Consider the following 20,335-nt stretch of genomic DNA (forward strand, 5'->3'; position numbering starts at 1 on the left):
TGTGTGTGTGTGTGTGTGTGTGTGTGTGTGTGTGTGTGTGTGTGTGTAAGAAAATGAATAAAAACTCATTTAGGAAAAGAAGAAAAAATTATTGCTATGAAAACAACCTAGTGTTTAAAAACTTTTCTTAAAGGTCCTTTAAGTATCTATTTCGAGACCTCTAGAGTTATTTTGGCTTGGATTCTAGTGTTACTTACAGGATGTCCTTAAAGAACATTTCACGGCAGTTCCTCTAAAGCAAATACAGATACGATTTTGCATTCTTTCACTAATATTGTGCATTCTTGTTTGGGCACCAAGCTAAGCAAAATGTTACATTAGATGCATTCAAACATCACTGACATATGTTAACAAAAGCGGCTAATTACGCACAGAGCTGCCCGTGATCCTTTCAACTGGTGCAAGAGAGAGAGCACTTATTTTTTAAAACGTCCATTGAGTGAATTCTGCCATCCCACATCCTGAAAGGTGAGAGAAACTGCATGATTTTTCGTTTTATCTCCTCCTTTGGAAACCTTTAACAAAAAATTAGTTTTTCAAAATACACTCCTTTTAATGAGTCCAGGCTGTGTCCACCCTTGAGAGAGAACATTTTCACTCTTAAACTGGCTGGCATAGCAACACACAAGCAAATGCCCGACTCTAAACCAGTTTGGTTTCCCTCCTTGGCTCAAGGGTTTAAAGGAAAAATTCAGACAGTTGCTCTGTATTAGTCTTCGCAGTTTAGAGCTTAGGAATTCACGTTTTAAAGCTTCTGCTACCAAACGGTATTAGAAAACAGAGCAGGAACTGTCTATGAAGCCATTTCTACCTGATTTCTTCATTTTTATTCACATTTGCATTGTTTTTAGCTTAATGTTAATTCTATGAGGACGTTCATCTTTTTCAATATTGTAATTTTATTGGAGTATAGTTGACTTACAATGTTATGTTAGTTTCAGGTGTACAGCAAAGTGATTCAGTTCTACATATATTCGTTTTTTTAAGATTTTCTCATATAGGGTATCAAAGAATATTGAGCAGAGTTCCCTGCGCTACACAGTAGGTCCTTCGTTGGTTATCTAAATAGCTTATGTATAGTAGTGTGTGTACGTTCATCCCAAGCTCATTCATCTATTTTCAGCTTGTCATCTTTTCTCACTAATACAGCACAGAAAACATATCTCAAACATTCGAGCACAAAGATAACAGTGAAAGGGTAAAATACATCTGTTTACTACGCTGGGCTGTAAACCTCATCCTGGGTGTGATCTGGGGGCAAGAAGCAATGAAGGCCTTTCCCAAGGCCTTTGTTTAGTGCTCTAAACGTGCATTTCCCTGCAAAGGAGCCCTCGGAAAGTCCTACCACGAATTACGGCTTCACTGACAACTTGGTCTGATAAACAACCGAATTATTTCCCGGAACAGGCATAAAAATTCCATGGCAACAACAGTGGCTAAACTTTCATCTAAAAACGTGACACACTCAAAATAAAAGGGGGTGAAGGCATCTTCCAGAACTTAGTTGCTCTTGATTTTATGCTGTTAAACGTGGGTCCTACAGGTGCGAAGACCGAAGTCCATGAGAGGACAGAGGTGGCCAATGTCAAACATTTTCCAAATATGGTGGCAAAGCCTGCAGCTTCGTAAGCAAAGGCCACAACTGTTAAACGAAACTCATACTCTATCTCACAGAAACTGAGTTAACCAGAGAAGACACAACTTCCTATATCTTACTGCTAAACATGACTAAAAACAATGTTTTCTTAAAACATAAAGTCTGGGATTCATAAATGTAGGAGATTTTTTTTAAAGTTTAGTTTATAAAACCCAACGTGGTATATCAAAAATTGAACTCTTGATTTTCTTAGGGTCTCATTATATTTATATTGCTTCCCAATAAAGGAACTCTACTCCTGAGCTCCCCCTGGCACTAGGAGATACGTCTATTTTCAGCTGGTGCTATTCCTGTATGGACAGCTGGTAGATTCCACCCGTCCACAGGAGGTGTTGTCAAAGTCTCAAATGTCCCCAAGACCTCATGACATACTGCCACCTGCCTTTAAGGCTTCTAATGTTAGACTTCCTGCAGTTTTACCCTCAGAAGCTGGTCATGTGACTTGAAAATCTATTTCCAAGTCACCAGGCACCGGGCCAGGCCCCAAGAACACTACAAATCCAGGGCTCAACCGATGTGGCCCTGCTCTCAGGACCTGACACTCAAGCAGGACCCGCCTTAGTCCCTCCATAATGAAGTAAATTTCCCGGGGGGCCCTCCTCCTCAGGAGAGCCCAACAGAGGCTGAATTCAGCAGCCATAGTGGGTATAGCTTACAAACTGCCCCACAGACTCTGGAAGTCAGTCACCACACGTGGCACAAAAAGCATCCACATCAGACACCAGGCAGATACACATTTCCTCAAAGTGTAGTGAGGGGAAATCACCCTGCACACCAAAGCTTCGCACATAGAAGCAAGTTAGGCTTCCAAAGGCTGGACCTAGGTCCCCTTTGTAGTTAGTCCATTGTAACGCCAGTGACCGCTAATGAATGCCCTCCATCTGCTGGTGGCCTGCACAGCCCATGAACTTTGCCTCAGGCAGGAAGTTCATAAGCGGAGAGTTGACAGGTAGTGGAGCTTACTTAGTTTTTGTCAATACAGTCATATATCCTAATAGATCTGACTCCATTCTTTGGCCGGAGGCTGGGGCTTCCATGGGCCATCAACAGCTCATGTGCCATCAATAGGGCATAACGTCAGAAAAAAAATCTGCTGCCAACATGGAACGCACAGTTCTTTCCTCCACAGGAATGTTTCCAAACTGCTGGCCACTGCCTTTCAGTGAGCCATGAAATCAACCCACTCGGTGGCAGACAGCATTAAAAGAGAAAGAATAAAATAGAAATACCAGACAGCTCTGCATGTCCTAAGGATAAATATCTCTCATGAACTTCTTCCTCAATTTTTAGACACACATACCAGGACCTGCTCACGTTAGTGAGTGCTGCACTGGGTTGTATATAAAGCATATTTCTTACCAAAAAAGTTTGCAAAATGCTCTTTCAAAGAGCAGGGTAGCAGGAGAGGCTGCTGGGGCAGGACTTACGTATCTATGGGCTCCATCAATGGACAAACGGGCACACTATACACAGCTACAACTGGAATGCATAAAGATAGTACAGATTTTCAAAAATTTATAAAAACAAAACTGTATCAAAGACACATTCCCTGATGTCTGGCCTATTACACTATTATTCACCTTTCTGCCTCTGAAATTCTTTACCGGTGATGAAATTATTCCTCCCTGTGGCGGACTCAAACTTCTAAGAGCTCCTTCATCCCTCCACCAACCAAACTCAAGCGCCTACACAAAGTGTAGCTCAGACTGGCACAGGGCAGCAGTGGGCAAGGTGAAGTCTGGAGCGTTTGACCTTATTGGAGGTGGCATAAAAGGACCCGAGGGACAGGATGTGCAAGGCATCCCACTGTCAATCTCCAACTTGTCTGACTGTCTCTAGGGGACAGAGTCAATCTGGGCCTAAGTGTTTCCAACACCATTTGGTAAAATAAGTGTTATCTACATGTAACATACCTACACAAAGTGTACGTCTCGGTGCGTATTCACAGCCTGGGCACATTCACTGACCATATCCAGATGAAGAACAGGGCGGGACCAGCGCTCCAGAAGCTCTCCTGGGGCCTGTTCCCAGTCACCATCCTCACTTCTAACCCCACAGGATAATTCTGCTCTTAATCAAAGAGAAAGCAAGGTTCAGGCTCAGAGTCTTCCCCAAGCAACAGTATCTAGATGAAACTGACCAACTCTACACCTTTACGGTATTTATTTTTACTGTTACCTTCTGTTTACAGCACGTGAAATGGCTTTCCACTTGCAATCATGACATAGGTTTCCTTTTAAAATAAATCTAGGCGAAACAAAAGCTTTAAGGACAATATGAAGTGTTGAACAAAACAGGTGGTGTATGAGAGGCAAAAACTGAGCAGGTGGTATACAGCTGACTCGAGTTTGCGAAATGCTTGTTCAGGTTTGCTGATCAGCGTGAAATGCTAAACTGGCTTAACTGACTGTACCATACCCTGATTTTCCAAGGAGGATGGTGGATTCTCTCTCTGTCGCAGGGTCTATCAGAAGGACTAATTTCCTCTCTTACATAGTCTTGAAACAGTTTAAGATCAGCACTCCCTGGAGATGATACGATGTTATTTTTTTTGCGGTACGCGGGCCTCTCACTGTTGTGGCCTCTCTCTTGCGGAGCACAGGCTCCGGACGCGCAGGCTCAGTGGCCATGGCTCATGGGCCCAGCCGCTCCGCGGCATGTGGGATCTTCCCAGACCGGGGCACGAACCCGTGTCCCCTGCATAGGCAGGCGGACTCTCAACCACTGCGCCACCAGGGAAGCCCACGATGTTATTTCTATAACCGTTCTGACTTGTACTTCTCACACGCGTCACGCTTGAAAAAAAAAAAAAGACTGGACTAAGCTGATTCCGAATGAAAAGAAACATCGATTTTTCTCTTCTTAAATCTCTACTATTTTAAGTTTTAAAAGATCACTTAGAACTGGGATCAATTATAACAAAAGGCCACAAACAGATCACATTGAATGCCTTTAGTGTTCTAAAAATGGCAAAAAATAACAAACCCTTACATGGACTTAACTTTCAAACAAACTGAAGAAGAAAGGAAAAATATTTCATTGCAATGGAAAAAGCAACTTCCTTCCTTGGCCTCTTCTCTCTGAATTAGTGTAATTCCCTGTACGTTCTGTTAAATCTAGTAAATTTAAGCAGAGGAGACTCTCTGAATTTCACTTTTAAGATGTACTTAACGTGTCAGGCAAATTAACCTAATCTTACCTATGAATAGGCTTCGCAGGTAATTCAATAACCTTGTCAAAACAAAGACTTCCTTGCCTGCACTTTACATAATACCACCTGCCCAAAGGATTCTCCTTTCATTTCTCACAAAGTGTAAACACAGGTTATTAAGCAGGGACTACATTTGAAACAACTTAAAACTTCATCTGATTTGTCTTGGGTCTCCAATGAAGACGAAATCTCACAAGCAACTCATGTGAAGTCAATGTATTCAGGCATATACACTTACTCACAGATTCATATAAGTGTATACTCATACATGGACTCATATATATACACATACAGTTTTCACAAGCTCTTGAAGCAGTCCTAAAACAAATCTTATTTGTCAAAACACGGTCTATTAAAGGTTTGTGGCTAATAAAAGTTTAAGTGCGGTTTAGAGCTTGATGAAAACGCAGATACCAAGGTTAAGGTAACGTTTCTCTGAAAATGATTCATCCCAATGCGGCATTTAATGTCCTTCCTCTATCTGATCATGTTTCCCTCTGCCGCTTCGTATACCAAAGCAATCAGTCCTTCAGATACCAGGATGCTGATCAGGGCAGCTGAACGGAGAAATTATAAACTTCACCAACTTTGTTACCACCATCATTAGTCCTTTAAAAGGAAAGGGGAAAGTAGATCTTTTTGCTAGCTTTCAATCTTACCTTTCAGTCACCAAAGAAAATTAAGATGTTGCTCCATTGATAGTGAGTTTCCAGCTTTCAGTAAAAATATGACATATTTTTTTCTTGCTTGATTCCCTCTTCTCAAGTTCCTTTATCACCAGCAATTCTATTCCAAGCCCCCAACATATGTTAATATTACCCCACCCCGAGGTTCCTATATAAGCACACTGACTCTTTCAGATACTTCAGAGAATGATACAAAGTATCTGAAATCCACTAACATGGTTGTAAAAAATCATACATCGTCCTGTTTTACTTGTGCTCCTACCATCTCATTTAAGCTAGGGTTTAGAGCAAGTAATATTATGTGCTCCACATGCAATTTCCATGTCTCATCAGATTCTAACAAGTAGGCCATTGTACCCTGTGATTAAGCAAACCGATTAAAGTTTTTTCAAGACACTGCTTACTATCCGTAAGGTTTTCTATTTTCATCTTTACTGTTTACCGTATTTCTCAATTTTTCTACGTTGGTGTATTGCACTGACATCAATTTATAAACGTTACCCTAAAGACAAGTTGATGTGAGTTGCCATCTTAAGGGAAGATTTTGTTCAAAGAAATACAAACTCCACAGTTTCAAGAAAATCCCAATATTCCTCATGAGTCAATATAAAAATGGAAATCGTAATCGGTTCAGGCACTTTAAAAATAGCTGATATTAAACATGAATTGTTTTACTTTATTTTTAGAACACTGAAGTCAGCACATATGCAATGAATTACCAGGTTCACACTAACATGTAAACTAAGAATTATTCCTGATTGATCAATTACCGTGATGTATATGGCCTTAGGAAGTGATAGCTGTTTCTCCATCCAGATTCAAAGGGTCACTAATTAAAGAAAAGAAATCTAAAACAAATTAAAATTATCTATTCACAACTGTAATTTTGGGTTTATGAAACTGTGCCATAAAACCGTCATCAAAGCACTGGCTTGTTAGAAGGTCCTTCCAGCCCAGCCTCTACAGAATGACAAGAAACAACACCAGCAAAGCTAACCACCTGGGGAGTGTTTATTCTGGAGCCAAATTTACAGTTTTCAGACACATGCATTATATTCTTTATTGTAGCAACTTTATGATACACGTACAGGCAGACCTCGTTTTATTGCGCTTCACCTTTACTGCGCTTCGAAGATCACTGCATTTCTTACAAATGGAAGGTCTGTGGCAACGCTGCGTCAGGCAAGTCTATTGGCACCGTTTTCAATAGCATTTGCTTGCTTCGTGTCTGTCACATTTTGATAATCTGCAATATTTCAAACTTCTTCCTGCTTGTATTTCTTATGGTGATCTGTGATCAGTGATGTTTGGCATTTTTTAACAATAAAGTGTTTTTAAATTAAGGTCTGTTACATTTTTTTTAGACAGAATGTTACTGTACACAATAGATTACAGTGTAGTATAAACATCACTTTTATATGCACTGGCAAACCAGAACAATTCATGTGACGCCTTTTATTGTGATATGTGCTGTACTGCAGTGGTCTGAAACTGGACCCACAGTATCTCCAAGGTGTGCCTAAATGGTGTCCATAATTTACAGAAGAAAGCAATGCTCAGACGTGAGGAGAAACTTGTCCAAGGTCGCAAGGCTAGCGATGGTAGAATTAAAATTCAAAACCTGGTGTGATTCCAGAGTCTGTGACTGCTAACCACTCTATACAACTGACTGCCTTTCTCAGGGCCCTAGTATCAGCTACCTTCCTCTGTCCATCAGTCTGACATGGAAACTCCCCAGAGCCAGGGACCACATATGAGCTCTCTATGCATCTTGGCCTATCTCAGTATTAGGGAGAATACAACTCACCTCCAAACAAGTAGAACACATGCCTGCTGATGGTTTCTCTTCCACTGTGAGCCTGAGAACTCACACAACATGAAGATTTTCAACGAGCCACGACCAGAGATCACTCTATATAATGCATCCCCCTCCCGATTTTTAAAATAAACACCGAATAGGAGTTGTATGTGTCTGGCTAACAAATTCTCAAATCGACGTGTGTAGAAACATGAATGTCCTAGTAACAATCATTCCAGGAAAAGAACAAACACTGCCTTCTTTGGACAGTGACTGCCAGCAACTTCTAATCCACCCCAGAGTTTCTCCAGATAGTGAAAAATAAAACATAAATATATTTAGCTCATTTTAAAGAAAACAGACTGGCACGTCTCTTTGGGGAGGTGGCAAGTGGCTAAGAAAGCAAACACGCTTAGGCTTTCAGTTCTCTTGGTCCCCGAGAGCTGTCAAGTGACCCATGAGGAGTAGCAGGAAAAGAGGAAGTGATGAAAGATGGAAATTAAGAGAATCAAAAGAGCCAAAAAGGAAGCAGGGAGCGCTAGCTACCCTCAGGAGAAGAGAGATGGGACCCAGACTGTCTGCAGTTCAAATGACTGTCAAAATACACACAGACAAATAGACAAAACAGAAGAGCCAAAGGTCTTCTTTGAGCAATGTGGCACTCTGTGTGGCTGAGAACCCCATCCCAGCTGCCCTCCCCCAGAGGCTCATGGGAATCATTCATCACCACTGCACGAAATCGTGCTGTTGCAGCTTCCCACCCTGGGGTACTGGGAGTTTTTGTCAAGGGTTTGTTGTTTTGTTGTTGTCTGGGAATTACCAAAGATTTAATTTTTCGACCTAATCTTTATTCAAAAAATTTAATGGGGATGCCAGTCACTTCTGATTTATTCTTGATTTTAAAGTGCTTTGTGGATGATCTAAATAACTCTTATTTACTAAGGGTTGACCATGAGGGGATAGATTTAAAACTTCTGGGGAGCCACAACCCCCACAGAAGTACACAGTGTCAAGAGGAAGCAAACTCTGATCATCTGGACAGAGAATGGGAGGGAGGAACTTCCAACAGCCTGGTTCCAGAGTCTCAGCATGAGCTGCCCACCCACCTCATACCTGAGGCCATCTGCTAGGCGCTTTTGGAAAAGAGAAGGACAAATAACGTACAAAAGGAAACACACAAGCAGGAGTCAGCTTTGTGATACTTAAAACTCAAAGGAAACTTCTAACTCATCATTTTTCCTCTTTACTGTTTTCTGGATTATAAAAAAGAATACTCACTTCTCTGGAGAAGTCCAACATTATAGAAAGGTGACTTAAAAAATGTAAAGTTCCCCCATAATCCCACTCTACAACTTTATATATAACTTTAAAATGTTTTATTACCTCAGAGTACGTTTTCCTATGAAAAGACTAATATACATAAATGTCTTTAAAACAAACAAATTGCATCACGCCATATGTTTTATTCTTCACCTAACGTTTATCTGGCTGGTGTGCAGTGATGTCTGTTACAAAGATGTTCCCTGAAAACCTAGTGTTTTTTTTTGTAAAGCTAGTTTTTATAGCAAAACAGTAATAAGAAAATAAGAACAATAATAAATATTACCAAGTCAATACATCAGTACAGTCATTAGAAAAAAAATTAATACAAAATGTTATTTGTTTAAAGGCAACTGGGAGTAAAGAGGAAATATTTGGTATTAATTGGTCACATTGTTAATTCTGAAAAGTATGTCTGCCTGAAACAGTCCAAGGTTTCCTCAATAATCCTGCAGCAGCACTACATTCTGGCTAAAACACACAAGAGGAAAACAGATCTCAGAAGTGTTTTGCTGACTTCTATAATTGGCTTTGGTATTCAGTTCTTGTATCAGATACTAAAATTTGAATTTGAAAAAAAAAAACCCAAACAATTCTTCACATTGGCACTTAAGAGCGAAAATCCTTTGACCTATGTTATCTCCTTGCTCTACTCAGACAGCATGACAGGTAGGGGAGACAGAGAGTAATGCTCTTCCCGTTTTAGACATGAGGAACGCGAAGCTCAGCATTTAGGATACTAAGACCACAGAGCGAATAACCTGGTAGAAACCGAAACCTGGGGTCCTCATTGAAATCTCAGGGCTCTTTCCACTTCCGCACGTGCCTGCTAACAGGAAGGAAATCAGTTGCTTTCATTTTGCCAGAACTTCTATTGCTATGGTATAGGCTGTAAGAGTAAGATGAAAGTGAAAAGCGTCTTTAAACAGGGGGAGGAGGGAAAAAAAACTGAGATGCAACAAAGGTGTCCACTTTCTTTTACATCTGAAGACCAAAAAGAACGACTGATACATTATTATGAAATACACACCATCCCAATGAAAGGAGTCATTACTTCCAAATGATAATGACGTCATTCCAAAAACATCGTATGAGTCCAGCCAGAGATAACAAATCCAGAGTCGAACTGTCACCCCTCCTCTCTTGTGTCCACGGTAAACATCACTAAATGATCACCACACTCACCCCCACTCAATCCAGACATGGCCTCAGAATCCTGCCGCACAGAAATCCAGGGTACAACACTGTCGACCAACCGAAATTGGTAACTCAGATGAAACTCTAGTCTCTGCCTCTGGAAATGGAGAGTTGAGGCCCATTACTAATAAGGGGTCTCTAAAACCTGCTTATTTTTGCAGCTTAAAAAGAATCTTCTCAACGTAGCTTGAATTATACCACATCTCTTTCACCAAAACAGATTATTTGTGTAACTGAGGTAACAGAGATTTCAAATTGACACGAATAGGTTTTACTTCTCAGGAGGATAACTGCCACAGAATTTTTTCCTCTCCTCTGCTGAGTGTGGTCCATGGCTATCAGTCACTACAGAGGACAACAGCACAGCCCCACGTGTTTATTTTTAATGTCACCCCCAAACGGCTTGTGCATATCTCTGCCTGTTGAGCAATAATAGGTTTCCTGCATACAGTTACACAAGAAATACCGAGACTTTCTTACCTCACAATGAAAGAAAAATATAATTACAAAATCACCTACTTTAGAGCACATTTTTCCTCCCAAAATCAAACTAAAAATAATACAGAAATGTTTTAAACAATGTTCATCAACAATTTTTAATTCACTGATAACATCTAAGCAAAGATCAGAGTTTTGATTCAAAAGAAAAGAGTACATTCATCACTATTTCAAAAGGGATTCCTCTAGGAGTTGCACATCTTCAAAGAAGCAGGAGAAACTTAACCATGCAGACGTGGACTGGAATTAGAGGTACTGATACAGGCATAGTTTTCAAAATATATAAAAGGACGAATAGGGAACTAGGAGGGAGGTGTGTTGTTGATGATAACGCTGTGTGTGCATATTTACATTTTCTAGCTCTGTTTGCTGAAAGTGCCTAGAAACAGTGAAACCTCAATTATAACCTCGTATAACTATATATGATCACCCTAGCAACCACATTTTGGTTTCTAAATGCCACTCACTCTTCACTCAATGGAGTTAGAGCTACTTGGAAAAAGAGCTGATTCTAGGGCTGGGGCAAGGAGAGTACAAGATAAGCCTGGGACATCTCGTGGTGCCACAAAGTAAGGAAGTGCTCAAAAACTGATGGAAACATGAGAAAAGGACAGAGGTACTAGCTTGAAAGAGCTCCTTCTGGCCCAAACTGGCCAAGGTGACCACCAAATCATAAGAATCCGTGAGTCCATACTGAAACAGACAGACAGACAGACACATGGAGATAGGCAAAAAAAAAAACAGGGAGGAAAGGAACAGTTCTTCTTACAACTCATAAACAGAGAAGGAATGTACTTAGTAAATCACCATTTGTCAACCATTATAATAATAACAGTCAAGTAAAATCCATAAGTGGGTGCTAAAACCAGTGTATGAGAGTTTGAGTCGCAGCAAGATATTTCCACAGCCTCAAAGTATCCCCCCACCCTCCCCGACAGGATACCAGACAAAGGAGAAAACAGTACCTTAACAGCAGAGAGACGTGGCAGATAAGACTTTAACCAAGCAGCCCAAGTTAACATCACTAATAAAGGGACAAAGTGGCATCGTGTGAACCCCGACAGGATGCGCTGAGAAGGACACACTATCACTTCTTTGGTATTCCTGCCCAAAATGTAGGGCCTGAATCCGTACTCATGAGGAAACATCAGACAAACTCAAATTGAGAGACATTATACAAAAGACCTAGTTTGTGTTCTTCGAAAACGTCAGTAGCATGCAAGACAAAATACTTGAGCCACTGCTCTAAAGGAAAGGAAATCACGAACTACGCCAACTCAGTAAAACCTATGATCTGCGGTTTTCTCTTGCTATCAAGGACACTGTACGGATTATTAGAAATCTGACTAAATTCTGTAGATGAGACAATAGGGCCCTACCAATATTAATTTCCTGACTTAGATAAATGGATTGCAGTTATGTAAGAGAAGGTCTTATTCCTAAAAAAAAATACACACTGATGTATTTAGGAATAGGGGTAGAGAGAGAAAGGGATAAACTAAATGTAGTAGATGTTAATGCTGGGGGAATCTGGGTAAAGCCTGTACAGGAATTCATTAATGCAAGCCTGAAATTACGTCAAAATAAAAAGTTAACAGAAGAAAAAGAGCGTCTTCCTTTTTCTAAAACTAAATGCTTTTGCAGGTGAATTCACATGCCACTTTGCCATTTTAGTCGCTGGGAGAACATTATCTTCACTAACAAATAGTAAAATCTCGCTTTACCAAGTAGCCTAGCTCGGGAAGGGAAGGCAGTGTTAATCTGTTCTAGTCAACCCTGTAACCCAGCCTTTTTAGCAATGACAAACAAACAGAGAATGACTGATGTACACAAAAGCCACTGAGCTCACACATCTTCTGTGACCACATGCTTGGGTCTTCAAATCATAACACTCCCAAGATGAACACGTATTTACAGAGGATTGTACAAAACAAAGGTTAGTGGCAAAAGAGGGCTTCACTCCCTGCCTTCACTGCACTCGGAGAATTGCACTTACTACCTCAAAGCAGGAGAGGACATTGCATTTAGCCCAGACAACTGTCACAGAAATTCACTTACCGCCAAATGAGAGACGAGTACAATGCAAGAATGAGCTTCTGAGCAACACACCTTGCATCGTAAGGTTGGGAACAAGACAAATCTCTACCCCAGTCATTCTCCCTGGGGTCCCTATCATAACCCGAGGTACTGCTGGAAATCTATGGAAGCATTTTTCATTGTCACAAGGATTGGGGTGGGGACCAAGGATGCTAGAAGCCCTAAACGCACAGAGTCTCGGGCAATGAAGAATTATTGGGCTTCCTGAATAACCGTCCCGTATCCTGCCAGACATTAGTAAAGGTAAAGTGACAAACTTTTTATAATTACCTGAGGGTACACCCTAACTCTGTGTTACATATAAAACCTGAGGGGTTTTTTTGTTTTGTTTTGTTTTTGCAATTTAAATGCATACAGATTACACACCCATGTACACAGCAGTATTATTCACCACAGTGTAAAGATGGAAGCAAGCCAAATGTCCATCGATGGATGAATGGATAAACAAAATGTGGTATATACTTCTATACATACAATGGAATAGTATTCAGCTTGAAAAAAGATGGAATTCTGACACATGGTACAAGTCCACAGATGACTGTGGAGGCCATCATGCTAAGTGAAATGGGCCAGACACAGAAAGATAAATACTGTATGATTCCACTTATGTGGGGCACCTAGAGTAGTCAAATGCATAGAAACAGAAAACAGAAGGATGGCAGCCAGGAGCTGGGGGAAGGGGAGGAGGGGTGGGTTAACGGCTACAGTTTCAGTTTGGGAAGACAAAAAAGTTCTGGAGATGGATGGTGGTGATGCTTGCGCGATAAAGTACTTAATGCCCCAGAAAAGTACACTTATAAATGGTTAAAATGGTAAATTTTATGTTACGTATATTTTACCACAAATTTTAAAAAATACACATACATACACACACACACACACACACACACACACACACAGAGACGTGTGTAAATCAAAGGAAGACTGTATTTAATTGTGCCGTATCTTAACCACAATCTGTTCACCACCGTGGAAAATCCAATCGTGGACGGCGATGCTGCTTGTGGTGCCAAACTCCACAGCACCGCCTTCCTGGACCAGCAACTTCTGTCGCCGGTGCACCGTGCCGAGACCACAAGGAGATGCCAGCATCTGGCAACAAACATCACAGTGTCTTCTAATGCGGCTGTGCCCGAGCATTTACATACCGATACATACATTTTATTATAAATGATCTTCCTATTATTTTTCTATTAATGTCAGTACATAGGTTCTACCATTAGGTGTGCATGTATATAAATATTATTTATGAATTTCGTTTCATGAGAGTATTGATGGCATTTCACAATATTTCTGATAAAAAATGAGGCGGGTGTGCTTGGCTCTGATGTAGGTGAGAACTACAGCTCCGGTCTCAGGGAACAAAGAGCGGTAGGAACAGAGTAACCATTAACAGCTCTGCACTGAGGACGAGATTTAGTCAGTCTCTATGGATTTAATATAAGCTTCCTTTTGCCAGGATGAAAGTTTTTATGGTGAAAATCTAGTGGGAGTTTGCTCACTCCTCTGAATAGGAAGAAATATGGAGGAAAACTAGAAAGCTGCTGACTCTTCTTAGTGAACCCACGTGCACACTTAAAATAATCAAATTCATGCCTGGTAATAAACTCAGATACAGACAAGGTGAACAGGAGAACATCGTTTTCAGGCATGGGAATCACTGTATCATGTCAAAAGAGATTAGGATTTGACGGAGAACGGCACGGGGTGTCAACTGCAATTACACATATGTTGTTTCTCTATTGTGATCATCCTTCTTTCCATCTCAACACTGGGACATGATTAATATTTTACATACTGTCCAAAAGGGGAATATGACTCACCAGAAACCGTACTAAATGTTTCAAACACAGATCCCCCTTTGCCAAGAGAAAATCCCGCCCAGCTGTACATTTCTCATTTGCAAAACGTAAGAGCAATGAAATTCCATTACTTACAGAAACTGGCTGTTCCACCGAACCCTTGGCAATAGAAGCTGTACTTATCTTTTGGAACAATAGTCTCAAAAAATGTATTCTTGGGCTTCCCTGGTGGTGCAGTGGTTGAGAATCCGCCTGCCAATGCAGGGTACACGGGTTCGAGCCCTGGTCTGGGAAGATCCCACATGCCACGGAGCAGCTGGGCCCGTGAGCCGCAAATACTGAGCCTGCGCTCTGCAACAAGAGAGGCCGCGAGAGTGAGAGGCCCGCGCACCGCGATGAAGAGTGGCCCCCGCTTGCCACAACTAGAGAAAGCCCTCGCACAGAAACAAAGACCCAACACAGCAAAAATAAATAAATAATAAATAAATTTATTTTTTAAAAAAATGTATTCTCTCTTTATTTAAAAAAAGACAGTAAGGATGCATTTGAGCTCGTGAAAAAGCATCTTGCCCAAGCAAATTCCTGGTAGGGAAAATCCACTCCCCTGACCGGGGAAATATGAAGATTGACCCTAAAACGTGCAGCAAAAAGATCTCCAAGTTTAAGAACCCTTCAAAAAGTCAAGGGGGATGTAGCAGTATTAATGATGTCCTTAAAACAAAATCAAGTATCCTTTTTTTTTTTTTTAATAAAAGCGTCCCATCTCATTTTTTTTTTAAGATGTTGGGGTAGGAGTTTATTAATTGATTAATTTATTTTTGGCTGTGTTGGGTCTTCGTTTCTGTGCAAGGGCTTTCTCTAGTTGTGGCAAGCAGTGGCCACTCTTCATCGCGGTGCGTGGGCCTCTCAGTATCGCGGCCTCTCGTTGCAGACCACAGGCTCCAGACGCGCAGGCTCAGTAGGTGTGGCTCACCAGCCCAGTTGCTCCGCGGCATGTGGGATCCTCCCAGACCAGTGCTCGAACCCGTGTCCCCTGCATTAGCAGGCAGATTCTCAATCACTGCGCCACCACGGAAGCCCCCAAGTATCCTTTTAACATGTAAACTGTCACACTGCATCCACTCTTTCAGAAAAGTAACTCTTACACCCTAACTCGTTCAGTTTGTTTTCTTGGGGAGATATAACCGTCTGTTCCCCTAAGGATATAAATTGACCTGAAGTATACTGCTTTGCACATTGCAGAATTCATCCAAATGAGACCAGAAAAGCGAGACTCTGTCATCCTCTCCCCAACGCTCCCTCCCCCGGAAGCACATGGCCACATTCCGGCAGGTTACGGGAACTTCCCTCGTGGCTTATCCCATGGTCAGAGTTCCCACTCGGTCCAAGGTTTGAAAGAGACCACAAATATACTCAAGAAATATAGACGCTATGCAAATGTGTGTTTGGAACATAAAACATCCAGTGGTCACAGTGCCATTTTTCCAGTTTCCTGTTTCATGTGCTATATTATGGCTACGGCCCATGGGTGAGTCTCTTATGGGCTTCAACAACTCATCCTGGATTCTCGTATTTAATTTTTTCCTCATAGGAGAGCCAACAAATTGAGCCCATGTATATATATATATATATTTACCCATTAAAAGAGCAATCAACATAGTCAAAAACACCAGCAAAATATAGTCATTTGTATCAAACTTTGCAACAGGAGCCCACACAAGCAGGCCATGAATCACTCTTTCCCTTTCAGCAACTCGGAGCATGCTAGGACACTGTGTGACCCTATTCCAAAGTGTCCTGTGGCGGGGCGGAGGGAGCTACCTACCTCCCCCGGTGAAAATCTATAAAGCCCCTAAGTAAAAGTTTAAAATGATGCGTGAAAATTGAAAACGAGGAAGTCGGTGATGAGACGAGTGACCATCCTGAATATCAACCTTTGCCTGCACGTCCCCGGACAATCAACTAGTACAAGTGACAACAGGCAGAAAAGACACGCATAAAAGAGGGATATGCAGAAATAACTGTGTGCTGTGAGCTCTGCGGACGTTAGAGTGATTCCAAAGCTGACACAATAATCCCCTCCCTGGTCACCGATCTGAACAGAGTCACCATTTGCACCACAGGGACTGCTCATCTGGTTCTAACTAACACACGACTCCCCAGTGGTTTTCACACGAAGCTCTAACCGAAGAACGCAAAACAGATGCGCGGCCGCGTGACAAGAGCCAAATCGTGAATAAGCCACCCGTAATCTGGCTTCTCTGCACTGAACATGAACAAAGGCTTAAGAGCGAGGCAATCGGCACCCAGTCTGGTCCCACACCATCGGAGAGGTCTGACTCCTGCGCCTCAAGAGTCACCAGCTTGAGGCCTCCCTGCCCCACCGAACACCCTGCCTTGAGCCGGACGAAGACGGGATGCCATTCGGCCTATAGAAGACCCTGGCAGTGTCCACATACCTCGATAATCCTGTCGTGAATTTGCAGGCCTCCGTCCTTGGCTGCAGGTCCACTGTCAACTATTTTGGATACAAAGATTCCTTCACTGGACGATCCATCTTGGTTGTCCTTTGGGTTAAAAGAAACACACACATGAACGCTAGGCATTAAGTTGATCATGAAAATCAAGCTTACACTCTTAAAACAGTAATGGGTTCCTGCTGGTGGCACAAGTGGCAAGGGGGTAAAAGCCAGCTGTTTCCCCCGATTTCTGTTTTAAACTAAAAGTAACGTGATAAAATAAGTCAAGCCATACCAAAAGGTATAATATGACAAGCCCCTGCCATCTCTAACTCACTGTCCTTCTACCCCTTCACTGCATCGAGTGGCAGTTTATCCATCCTTTCCAAAACATTTTAATGTATTTCCTTCTTTCTTACACACAGAAATGGGATTATGCTCCGCACGTTCTTGGGTGCCTGGTTGGAGATTCTTCACCATCAGGCCCACTGTCTACCTTACTCCCTTAAGTGACTGGACAGTAACCCCACACAGGGATAATGAGCACTGTTACAGTTGTTGCTATTAGAGACTGTGTCACCTCTAATTCCTTTCTATCTGTATTCTGAAATATCTTTGCTAGTATATATCGGGGCAAATCCCTAGCAATGGAACTGCTGGGTCAAAGGGTACGTGTATTTGATAGACGTCGCCAAACTATCCTTCAGAGAGCTTGTACTTACAGCTCATTAGACAGAGTGTATTCTCATATCCCCACAAGCACAGAGTATTATAAAACCTTTAAATATCCAATAATCTGATGGTGAAAATAGGCGTTTTATCTTTGTTCTGATTTGCATCAGAAAAGCCCACCACGACCCCTCCCCCTTCCTAATAAATTCTGATCTCCAATCTTCTTGAATTCCTTTAGATCTTTCAAAGTCCAGACTGAAACTTTCTGGGAAAGAAGACAGCTCCATGCTCAAAGTCCTCCCTTTATTTAAAATCAAAAAGCTCCAACAAACTCATAAAAAAAAAAAAACCCTCACAGCTTGTTCATGAACTTCTTTCCAAATAGCACTGGGATGAATGCTCTCCAAGTGTGTGGATTAAATTTCTCGTGATTAACAGATGGATTTATAAATGCAATGGCAAAAGCATGTGTTGTTTCCAAACAAAAAGCATTTGGGAAGTAAGTTCAGGATGTTCCACAAAAACTCCAAAATCTACCATCATGGCAAGTTCCCTGACATAACGCCATAAGATCTACTTCACTACTAATTTCTCTACATGCAAATACACCAAATTCCATTTGTTAAAAAATAATTATGAAAATACAACATTTTCCTCTTTAAACTGCAAAACAACAACAAAAACAAACCTATATTCTAAAGAAGGAGAGACATGGCTTTAAAGTGGTTCCATCTACCCCTTGAAGTGTAACATCAGTGTCCAAGGGTGGGAAAATGCACATTCTCCACCTCTTCTCTCCCCTCCCTCCCCCGCTTCTCACAAAGACACACAGACACACTATATAATGTTATAGATATGATTCAAAAGACCCCAAAATCACAAGCAAAAATGAACCTTAAGTGTTTTTCCCAACATTTATCCCCACAAGACAAAGATAAGTCTCTCACTGCCATCTGGATTCTATCAACACTCTTCCAAGACAGAAGGGTCTGCAAGTCTGTGGGTGTTGTGCTGGATCAACCGGCCCCCAAAGGCACCCCTGGCCAGCATCACAGCACTCTGCTCAGGCCTTCACTGTCTGAATTTCTATGAGCCTCCTTTCTCTCTCACAGCCACTACTAATGATGCACGACTCCCAAGGCATCTGTGTAGCTCCCTACGTGCCTATATCAGATACAAAGCAGTGCAACAGCTTCTATTTACTGAACACACATTAGGTACCAAGTACGTAGTGAGCGTACTTTGTCCGCCATTTAATCCTCATAATAACCACAACTGGTATGTAATATTATTATTCATTTCGTAGATGGAAAAAATCTGAGACAGAGAGGTTAAGTAACCTACTTAAGGTCACACAGCTAAAAAGTGGCATAGGTCACTTTCAAACTAAGGATAGGTTGATTCTCTTATACAAGCTCTAAGTGCAATGCTGTCTCCCATTGAGAAAAGTCTCAAAAATATACATGAATTCCAACATTCCAGGCTATGGGAATATTCCACTAGAGGAACCTGAAGAGTCTCAATGGACCACAAAGGATTTATGGACAAGCTTGACTTCCCTAAGGGATGATGTCAATATATCAAATGAAAACGGATCTGTGTTTACTCTGATTTAACTGTTTTGCATTTCTTGGCTGGGGAGGAAGGGGGGAAAAAAGGGGATGGGATTTGGGCTTTGGCTTGTTTTGCAGAAAAATACATCGTACACAAGTCATTTTTCTTAAGGAGCATCAGAAAGTCCAAGCAAAAATCAGAGAGGAACAGGCAAGAGCAAACACCACAACTGAGCTTAAATAAAGATAGTGGTAGGGGATGGTAACAGAATTCAAAAAATACAGAAAGCACAAAATAAAAAAAAAACCAATCAAGCCCATCCCTGATAGCGAGACTTTTCTCTTAAGAGCCATTTCTTTAGTCTTTGTTTGTTGGCTCCTCTCCTAACACATTTTAAGGTAGAGCTATGCACCAAGGTGAGCCAAGATGAATTAGGATTTGTTTGCTTTTGTTGGCTTGAGAAACAGAAAAATGAAAGGGACTGTTTTCATCCCAGGGGTGCCTGACAATGAAGTATATTTGCCAAAGGCTGAAGGTAAAGGTCTGATACACCAGACTGGGGGCTGTTTCTTTAGGGATACGAGCACTCATGAATGGGTGATATGATTTTGCTAAGAGCATCACGTACTGCATCATGCAATGAAAAGCCTTATGTCAGAGCCCCCGGCTGCGCTTATGTCACAACCCAACCAAGCATCCAACACAGGAATTCCTTGGGAAACACACACGTCATTCGCACGGCGTTCTACTTCCAGTAACTGACAACAAGTGCGTATTGTTGCTTATGCTGGCTTTTTAGCATGTTCTCAATGACCTGCCAGATTTCCAGGCAACAGTGAAGAATCCATTTAGGTTTCCCTTTGCTGTTTCTGCTAATCAGGACAAGTTTTTAAAAACACAACGGCAAACACATGCATATGGAATTCAATCTTCCTCCCCAGGGCCATGCATGGAGTTCTTGCAGAAAGACCACATAAACTGAGAATACTTTTGAACGTTACAAAATTGAGTCTGGTTTGTGCTTAAATCACTTTTTTTAAAGGAAAAAGAAAATGACCTAAAACATGTTCTTTGGTAAGTCTGAGAAAAAAAAAACCAACAACTGCATTCTAGTGAGGCTGGAAGCATCCTTTCACCCCTGGGGAGGTGTGGAAACTAAACACCATCTTTTCGGGCTTTCCCATAGTCGGCTGTCCAACAATTGTCAAGCCGTAGGCTTGCCTCTCCATTTCAGGCATTTTGCAAACATCAGGCTCCCTTCTTCTATATACGCTTTGGTGTGTGCAGAAGAGATCTTCCTAGTTTGGGCGCTTTTGGCTACAGAAACTTCTAAAACATCTAAAAGTGAAATGCATCTTCGTTTACGGTAGTTGTTTCTTAAAAC

The 20,335-nt window shown here is 41.6% G+C and overlaps 1 protein-coding gene across 1 annotated transcript in view; it reads right to left on the reverse strand.

Annotated features, from left to right (window-relative positions):
• Nucleotides 1-20,335, reverse strand: part of PDZRN3 (PDZ domain containing ring finger 3) — a 251,184-nt gene that overhangs the window by 212,012 nt on the left and 18,837 nt on the right. The window contains exon 3 of the mRNA XM_029242959.1: nt 16,726-16,833. Coding sequence (XP_029098792.1) covers nt 16,726-16,833 — 108 coding nt within the window. The remainder of the gene's footprint in view (nt 1-16,725; nt 16,834-20,335) is intronic.

Source organism: Monodon monoceros, unplaced genomic scaffold (genome assembly GCF_005190385.1).
Source record: "Monodon monoceros isolate NGI ecotype Baffin Bay Population unplaced genomic scaffold, NGI_Narwhal_1 Super_Scaffold_3, whole genome shotgun sequence".
NCBI lineage: Eukaryota > Metazoa > Chordata > Mammalia > Artiodactyla > Monodontidae > Monodon > Monodon monoceros.